The 9,699-nt window shown below is 35.9% G+C and overlaps 1 protein-coding gene across 1 annotated transcript in view; it reads left to right on the top strand.

Annotated features, from left to right (window-relative positions):
* The first annotated feature begins 4,184 nt into the window (after positions 1–4,184).
* Positions 4,185–9,699, top strand: part of tmem161b (transmembrane protein 161B) — a 21,558-nt gene continuing 16,043 nt past the window's right edge. The window contains exon 1 of the mRNA XM_015374448.1: positions 4,185–4,421. Within this exon, the coding sequence (XP_015229934.1) occupies positions 4,419–4,421 (3 nt within the window). The 5' untranslated portion in view covers positions 4,185–4,418. The remainder of the gene's footprint in view (positions 4,422–9,699) is intronic.

Raw genomic sequence — 9,699 nt, 5'->3', positions numbered from 1 at the left:
TTGTTATTTTCTATTTTTAACATTTGGAGGCACGTAAACATTTGCATTGTTTTGGTAAATTTCTCAAGATTAAAGTCAGTGTCAGTAATCCTGCTGTACCTTCACACAGGATTTGTGACTGGAGGTTAGAGGTCATGAAATAAATGAAAGTACTGCAGAAGGACGAGTTGGTCCATGCATTTAAACTCAAACTAAATAAAGCAGTAGCCTAAAATCTGAAACATTTGAACCACCGAACATGTATGGAAAGAAAACAGAGGGATAAGGAGGAATTTAAAGAAACTGGAGATGCAAGATAGTCTTGTGCTGTGCATAGGCAACAGTATCAGCTGGCCTGCAGATATATATATATATATATAAATTGATAGATAAAGATTTAGACAGACAGACAGGAAGCCACTTCCTTAGTATTACTTTTTTTCACAAGTTTAAACCCAATAGAAGAACTGAGCATTTTGGTACCTTTTAGTCTCGCTAGTTTGTATGTAATGTCTTCACATAGCCCGCTGCATCAATCGCCTTGTTTCACCCGGATTTGTTCTTCTATCCTCCTAAAGCCTTCTAAACCCGGACAGGGGCTAAATGAACATGCCCACTCATGAACAGTTTTGCTTAATTACAATCCCTGATGGAAAACCTGCTGGAGGAGAAAAACGGAATATATTAACTCGGATGCAAGGAACATCAGCGTTTGCCTCCATCGGTATCAAATTATTGTGAAAGGCTTGTTTTTTTTCCTCTGTCCAACATAAAACACAAACACATGCTGTATGTGCTTACAGATGCATTTTATTTGGTTTATGAAAGGAAATGTTATTGTGTTATATGCCAAAGTGCAGTAATAGCTACAAAAGGGGATATGATGACTGCAGTCATTTGAAATTATGATTTTATAACATGTAGGAGTTACTAACAAAATAACATCTCAATGTTAGCAAAAAAATTTAAATATGTGTTTTGTCCAAATAAACTCCTAATTTCTTTTTCATCTTAAATAGAAAATAAAAATTTAACTAAATCAAAATATATTCTTATAAATAAGAAAACCTAAAATGATTTGAATAATAAACTATAAAAAACATCTTCATCTTCCCTTACTGCCGACAATGTGCATTCAAGAGGAATAGGGAATGTATGTTAAAGTTTACAGACTTGAATTGAGACTTCAACAGTACTTTAGGATTTTAATGATTAGAATATATAGAAATGATTCGTGTTAATCCTTCAAAAAATCTTCCAAAGCAAATGGAGTCTATTTCAGCGGTTAGCCAAATCATTGCTATGAATCCCACATTACTCTGCTCAGACAAGAGCTGCTGGTTTTAGGAGAAATGTAGACTACACATAAATTATTCAGCAGTATTTGCATTTGCATTGTAATTTGCATGCTTGCAGATTAGAGAGAATGAGGAAGGAGGCGCTGCACCAAAGAGAATTACATTTTGAACCATTTTCAGTCCTGCTGGTAAGGAGATGACACAGATTTTTCTTCCATCGCCCTCTTTCTGTATCGAGGTATGCTACTGAGATCAGTTCCTCACATTTCAAACTGTTGTTTGATTAATAAAAGAAGGAAATGCGTGTTTAATGCTTAGCAATGCCTGTGCACAAAAAGCGTCACCATTAAAAATGAATTGCGACATTCAACAATAAGTCTCTTTGATTGACTTGGCTGAGATTTCTACTGTAATATTCCCATTGTATTTATTAATATTTGAAGCTCTATGCTTGAAGCTGAAGCTTAAAAGAGCTAGTAAGTGCAGAGGAGATGTCCTAGGATTAAACAATAGGAGTGGCGTGAAACTTTTACAGTGTGCCGAAGATCCTGGCTATTATGTTTAATCTAAAAATAACAAGGCTGACTAAAAAGGACAGACAACACTGGCTAAGAAAAGAATAAAAGGAGCTCAGGCTCCAGAGAGCTGAGAGTTCAAAGAGCTGCAGTAACAGTGCTGAGTGGGATGAGGACAAGGAGAATAGAAAAATCTGAATTTGTCTTTGGTTTAAAAAAAAAATAAAAATCATTCAGACATGTATAAATTTAAAAAGCTGTGATTATCAAAATTGACCTACCAAGATTGTTTGTAAAAAAAATTTGTCTTTGAAAATTTGAAATATTTTATTTCTCTTAGTATATTTTTCCTCTGCGTTAATCGTGATATTGCTAAGCTAAACTGGGTTTAGTTTTTTGACATTTGTATTAGTGAAAAACTATCATGCAAGAATGCAAGTGCAAGGAGATATTTTTATTAAAAAATACTAACGCGGCATGAAAGAATATTCTGGAGCTGTATGCATTTGTGGGTCTGCCATGAGAACAGCAGTATGCATCAAGGGGGTGGAGTAGATATCCCTGCAATAAGAGAGGAGGGCTTAGGCAATATATGCGCATGTGCAAATAAAGCAAAAAAAAAAAAAGCTAAGCCTTCATATACCATAGAAATGAATATGCTCTTCTGTAATATATCCTGGTTGCAGCCACACAAGCACAAACGTACAAAACCTGAGCTGATTGTTACCATCTGATAAGACCCTTAGCCTGCTTTCAAGTGAATGCAACAAAATCCACCAACTATTGACATTAACCTGGAACATGCAAGGCAAAATGAAGATAAAATAAAAATAACTTTTAAATATAATAGAAAATATGTTTTACAGAAGCCTTTAAGAGCTACATACAGACAATGAGACTTAAACAAAATCCCATACAGCTACTTAGGGCATACAGAATTCTGTTATGAAGAACGTCAGACTTAACATCGCTCTACATTAAGCATTGGGCCATGTGCAGACATTTTATAATATATTGGTATTTAGTACAAAATTTAAAAACAAGACATTTTAAATATTATATTTCCCATGCATTTCAAACCTATCTAAACTGCACATTTGTAAATTGGATAATTATAAATCTGTTATTAAATATAATTAAATTTCATCAGATTTTTCAAGTAAAGGTAAAACTTTATTTCTTGTGCAGTTATTGTTTTATCCTTCCATTTCCTCTCTAGAAAAAGGCAACAGAGGCTGAACAAATGTTCATAACAATTGTATAGAGTGCATAATCTCAGAGCACACAATACATTAAATCTTTAAGCAGATAGGCAAAAAAACCAGAACAGATCAGTTGACACTAGTATGTGCTAAGAAAAGGTGATTGAGGCTATGATTTCAAAGCTATCTAAACTGCACATTTGTAATATGGATAATTCTGTTTTCAAACATACATATCATCAGATTTTTCAAGTCAAGGTAAAAGTTTACTTTTAAAGGGTTAAAGTCCTACAGACTTACAAACTTTAACACAAAAGGAAATAGTCTTGATTTCAGAGTAATGATTTACAATAAAACAAGATGAAAACATCTATGAAAAGTAAAAAATCTTGGTATTGTAGAGCTGTCAATTTAGAAGACAGCTCTACAGTATGACACATAAAACACCGTTTGAAGAAAAACAGTCATGCTTTTGGACTGTGGGAGGAAGCTGGAGTACCCGGAGAGAACCCACACATGTACAGGGGAGACAGAATCAAACCCAAGACCTTCTTGTAGCAAGGCAGCAGTGCTACAAACGGTGTCACTCTGCAGTTCATATTTCTGACATTTTGTTAAATTCATGCTATATAAAATTAAGGAAATGCTTGAGGTTAACGAAGGGACTGATGATAATGCAGCCAATAAAGTGTCCACATTTTATTCTTTTTACAAATATGAAAAAACTAAAAAGGGCACATTCGTTCACTAACCATTTTAAATTGTATCATTTTACAGTGTAAAATATTATGAGCTAAATGTAATAGCTACATGTAATACTCTGTGTGTTGGTAACCTGAAAAAAAAAGTTCACGTATAGAGATCTGGTTATTTATTTTCAGTAAAAGTGGATCATCCACTGCGTCTGCTCTGACGTGCTGTGCCTACCAGCAACTACAAATCTGTCATGTGTGCTACGGCGGTCCTACAGGATAGTTATAGTAAACTCCGAGACGCCTATATTAAATAATAGTCGTCATGTTTTAAAATAAAATTTAAAAAGCGCAAAAAACATCTAAAAACTATGTATGAATATCTTTAATAGTTGAAGGTTTTTTGTCTTTATACGATTTTAATACTTTTGTTGGCTCGAGTTTCGCATTTCTATTCAGGCACATCTGAAGACCCCTATTCACTAAGAGTTTTCAGTGTGACCTCTACTGCAGTTGAAAATACTTGAGAGCGGAGACTGCATCTTTAGATTTTTCTGACGATGTAGCCTATCTCTGTGTAGATAGAGTGACTGAATTTCTTTTAGCAGGAGCCCTTTCATTTTTGTCCTCAGCCATCGCAACAAGGGCATATGTGCGCCTTTCTGCTTGATTTCGGAGTAGGGGTGCTGTGTGTTGCTGGGGTAGAGTCCGTTTTAGCAGCACTGCATCAACATGGTGAGTATGACATCGAGCACCTGCACGCAATGCTTCCACTCTTTTACCGTTATCACAGAAAAAATATCAATATATTAAGATATATGCAGTGGCTCCACTATTTTGTTTACGTTAGCTGTCATATATTTTAGATTAGCTGTCAGATATAGGTTAAAAATCCTCTGTTTAGCTTAGCCTGTTAGCCCTAGCAGGTGTATTTAGCTGTTGCTTTATCACTTCTAACAGCTCTCTTTTAATAATATATTTGTCATATTGTTAGATATGCTTTTGGTGTCAAGATGGCTTATGTTACACTGAATGTAAGTTTATTCAATTTAAAGCAGGATATCAGTGGAGCTCTTTATTAGCTTCCTAGCTATAAAATTAGCCAATATGGAGAAAAATAACCTGAGTTGTTATCAATTGTATGACCATTCACAGTGATTGGACGAAATATTTTAACCCTTGATTGGACAAATGATATTACGATATGTTTATTAAAGCAGAAATAAGAAAATAACTTGATGGCAGACACGTGTCACTTAGGTCAAAGCTGGGTACCAGGTGTGTTCATTCATTTGACCTCCAGACGCTCTCAGGTAGACTGTCAGGAACATCTGACACACACTCATTTTTAAACCTGTCACAGTTATCATATCTAAATCTGTCAGAGTTATTGCAAGTTCAAAATTTGCTAACTTCTTGTTTACCAATGTATAAACAAACCTTAGTAGTAATAAGCATACATGCCATAATTTAGTGATTATTTATAACATCACTTTTAAAAGATCTTAGGTTTGTTCTATATCAATTGTTTCTTTAAAAAACACTTAAAGCTATTTAATGGATCTTGGATATGGATAGTCACTAAAACAGAAGCGATATGGCAATTAGTTAGCCTGATAAACCAGACTAAATGTGAGAATAAATGTGGAATTTAGTCTGGTCCCGATGAATGAGACATTGGAAGATTGTTGATGAGAACAACCCAGTGTCTTTCAACCCATGGCCGTTTCTCAATATACGTTCTTGTGTGCTTGTGATACTTCATCAGCCTCAGCCCGAGCACTGTTCCAATTGCCGAGAACCCAAAACCGAGATCGCACCAAATCCCCGGATGTTGTTCTCGCCCCGCCTTCTTTATTGAGTATGCATCAGAGCAGACTTGTCCGTTCTTGAGATTGACAGCTGTCCCAGCATGCACTGCGGCAGCAGCAGCTTTCAATGGGGCGCTCCATTGAAACTTAAAAGTTCTCTTTTCTGTTGCTGTTGTTCAATAAAAGTACGTTTTAAGATCATTTGAGGCGAGAATATTATACTTTAAAGCGTCTCTATATGGTCCATTTACTGATTTAATGCGTAATTTAAAAAAAAGATTTCCGAAGTTGAGAGGACCTCGGCAACCAGCGGAGCTCCAAAGCTAACGGCAGCCAGGGCTAACCGCAGCCTGTGTATGGCAGCCCTCTCTCGGCATAGCCGTGTGTGAAGGACTGCTGGCTCTGATGGCGATTTGTTTTTTGTGTGTGTTTTATTTGGCAAAATGTTCATTTGATTTGTGTTTATCTGACTGTGTTAATAATTATTCCCCCATTAAATGAAAAAAGTCAGAATTTATTATTACATAGAGACTATTAATAACAGGAGGTGAAATGCATCTCTAGACGAGCTGATCCTGTGGTGACGTCACGAGTATGCTTCTGTTCAAATTGACCCATATCTATGCTGCGTGCTCGTATTCTCATCAAGTCCAGACTTTCCTTTGTTCTTGCCAAGACCGGATTTGATGAGAACGCGAGTCTGTACTCGCGTTCCCGTGAATTGAGAAACGGCTCGTGTCTGTGCCTATCGGCCAACGCTCTGACTAATGAGCGCAACTGACTGTGACCTAGGAAGCACGACAGAAAGCTGGTGGGGGAGTGTAAACAAACAGCCTGTCGGTAAAACGGCGAATACGTACTTATTAAAAATGAATGAGCGTAGAACCTCTTCCTGCTCACGTTTCAACGAAAACCCCAAGTCTAATCCTTCCAAAACTGATTCTAAAGCGGAGTCAAACGAGAACTATTCAATAGTTGTTGCCATCTTCCTTGTTGTGCTTTCTCTAGCGTCGCGCAGCTTTGTTGTCCGGCCCTCAAAACCCCGCCCGCTTTGCATCCAAAAATTCAAAAACACATCTCTGCATTGTGATCAGCCCGCCACTTTTAGAGCCTGGGGCATCCGTTTAACCTTAACCATCCGTTTAAATGGGATTGTTGTCTGCTGTCATCAAACTACGTGTAGCCATAATGCTATTTTAAGTATAACAAGCATGTGACTACAAAGGCTTCCTGCTTAGAAAAGCACCACTACTACCTCATATGTCACATTTACAGGGCTTTCTCTTCAGATATTTTTTTTTTCCTGTGTACACATCAACGGAGGTTAGGATGCTTTCAAAACGTAACACATTGGAACCTGTTTTCAATTACAACATGGACGTTTGTGGTTTACAAGAGGGTTTGAAACTGAACAAAACTTTTCCACTTTTACCAGAAAATGTTGTGTAAACAGGCCTTAACTATTTTCTTGGTCTCAATAAGTTTGTAAAAAAAAAATTTAGAGTGCCAAAAAAAGTACTATCTCATCCTTTATTCCCAAACCAATTTTCTAAATGTAGCAGCCATCCACCTGCAACCTACATCTGGTCAGTTACTTTTTATTTGTATGATTCATTTAAAATAGCCACTAAAAACTTATTTACACCATTTATTTTTTATGGAAACAAGGTAAATCTCAAACATCCACAGCACAAAGATATAATGGTTATGATATAGTCAAAAATTGTGTTTATTTATTGATCTCGCTTGCAGCCCTGTCAACATAGAACCATGAAAATTAGAAATAAAAAATGTGTATATATATGTATATAGATGGTTACACTTTACTAAATTAGGTATATATGAAATGCCCATTTACAGAGAATGTATATTTCTTGTTTCTATATGAAAAAGTCAAAGAACTTGGGCAGATCAGATCATCTTAATATTTTTGTTTAGCTATGGCAAAACACTTTAGATTTAATATTAAGCTAGAATATTAACATTTTATGATGAAAGATTACATTTCATATTCTGACATTCATAGTTTTTACAAAATACCTCATGAATGGTTTTTTATCACTTTAAATTGTAGACATATACAGGCAGCTGAAGACCCCATAGTCCCTGGTCCCAGTAATGCTGCTACTGCTTGGTTAGTTTAACTAACCTAGTTAGCAGCTAGTTGGTATATCTGAGGGACTCTGCCACTCTAAAAACATATTTGAAAGTACAATCAAAATCTTGATCAACAGACTGTAAGGTTCTGAGGTAGACTTTCCAAGTTAGAACATCTTTAAATTGCTTTTTAATGAACGAGTAAGGACTGACACATTTTCTGACGTTATGGCTGCATTTGGTTGGGGATCACACTTGATGTCCCTGCTCAGTAGGTAGCCCATACCGGCCTGAATCTGGGGCTCTAAACGCTTCAACATTAGTTCAAAAGGAGCTCCAACTTCACATCCTTTCTGAGTAAACAGTCTGAACCGACTTGCCCTAAAGACCCAGGACTCTGCTGTTTTTGAAGCTGTGAAGCTGAATCCCTTGAGTTGATCAGTTGCCATACAAGTAGAGGCCATTTACCATTTAAAAGTTGTTTTTTTTGTCATTCGTTTTTTTTGACAATAGCTTCATTGATTTTTCTGTTTTTAGAAAACATAATGTCAAAAATGAAAACAAAACCAAACAAAAATCCCACATGGTGGCAAAGACAATAAAAAATAAAATTAATAATATAAATAAATTAAATGGATGAATGCAATGACAAAGCTAAACTGACAGTTGAGAGGGTGTTATAGAACGACTCAGACACAGATTTTAGCAGGGGTAGGTAATTCCAGTTCCTGAGGGCCAGTTTCCTGCAACTTTTAGATGTGCCTTTAGTTCAACACACCTGATCAAGTATTTAAATGATTGAGATGACTCTACAGGAACTAAATGCATAATGAGGAGGTAACTCAGCTATTTGATTGGCTGAGTTGGACCAGCCAATCAAATGGCTGAGTTGGACCAAGGATGGATGTAAAAGTTGCAGGATACTGGCCCCCCGGAACTGAAATTTCCCAGACCTGTTATACAGTCTAGTGCTTGGTTAACATCAAAACTCAAAAGTCTAATTCTAAATGTTTTTCCACATAAGCCATGGAGGCCTTTCTGTACAGTCTGTGCAGTTGCAGAACCAATGTAATCCAAGAAAAGAGTCCAGGTTTTGCCAATTCTTACTCCGGTAATTCAGTGCTTCCAAAGGGCTGAGTTCCATTGTACTTTGGAACCACTGTAAGAGCTTAGGAAGTTTGACTCAAGTAGATACCTCATCTGGCATTTAAACGGTTTTTATGCAAAGCCTTAGTACTTTGAAAAAATATCCAATTGAAATTAATTATAAAGTTTTTCTTAATACCTTAATATTAGATAAGAAAGCAGTTGATAACTCTGGAAGTTTGTGTGAAAGTGTTGACACTTTACTGACATGAAGAATTTGTTAGAATTCTTTCATTCACCAGGGCTGTCATGTATCATTCCATTATTTACAACCACTTGTAAATAAGTAGTCCCAAATGTATGAAAAATTAATCTGGTGATAACGGATAAACAGTTTGCCATATATTACTCTTGTGTATTTTTCTAAACATTTTAATTAAAATTTCTCATTGCTGGGGTTTGTATTTACTTTTGTAATTACATGTGTATATAAGTGCTTTTAGGTTATTGACAAATTTAATCTCATTTATGACCAGGCCAACATAATGACAACTGTTTCTGACCTGGTGTGACTAGCTTCTAGAATTAGAGCTAACAGGTCTGATTTGCAAACAACGTTTAGCAACTTGAATGGTTTGTTTAAAAAAAAAAAAATTCTGTGTTAGCATGTGTATGCTTGTGGTGTGTTCAAAAACAGCTGAAAAGAAGTTACTAAACTCTAGAAATGGGTTTAACAGTTGTAATGGTTGAATGAGATCCATATTTTGCCATGTTTTATTTAAAAAAACTCCAAGAAAAAAGTGAGACTTGCTTAAAAAAAGAATAGGCTGTATGATCAGCCAACGACACTCAGTATTGTGTGTTGTCTTTTTTTCGCTGCCCAGCCAACGTGGCAGGTAGATTGACAGTTTCACCTGCCAATCACAAACGTTTTCCGCATATGCTGGGTTTGTGTGTGCCAATTTCATGCTATATATATATATATATATATATATATATATATATATATATATATATAT

This window comes from Cyprinodon variegatus, unplaced genomic scaffold, assembly GCF_000732505.1.
Source record: "Cyprinodon variegatus isolate N-32 unplaced genomic scaffold, C_variegatus-1.0 Scaffold103, whole genome shotgun sequence".
NCBI lineage: Eukaryota > Metazoa > Chordata > Actinopteri > Cyprinodontiformes > Cyprinodontidae > Cyprinodon > Cyprinodon variegatus.
Note: the sequence above shows the minus strand (reverse complement) of the source record. Positions and strands in the feature narration are given on the sequence as shown.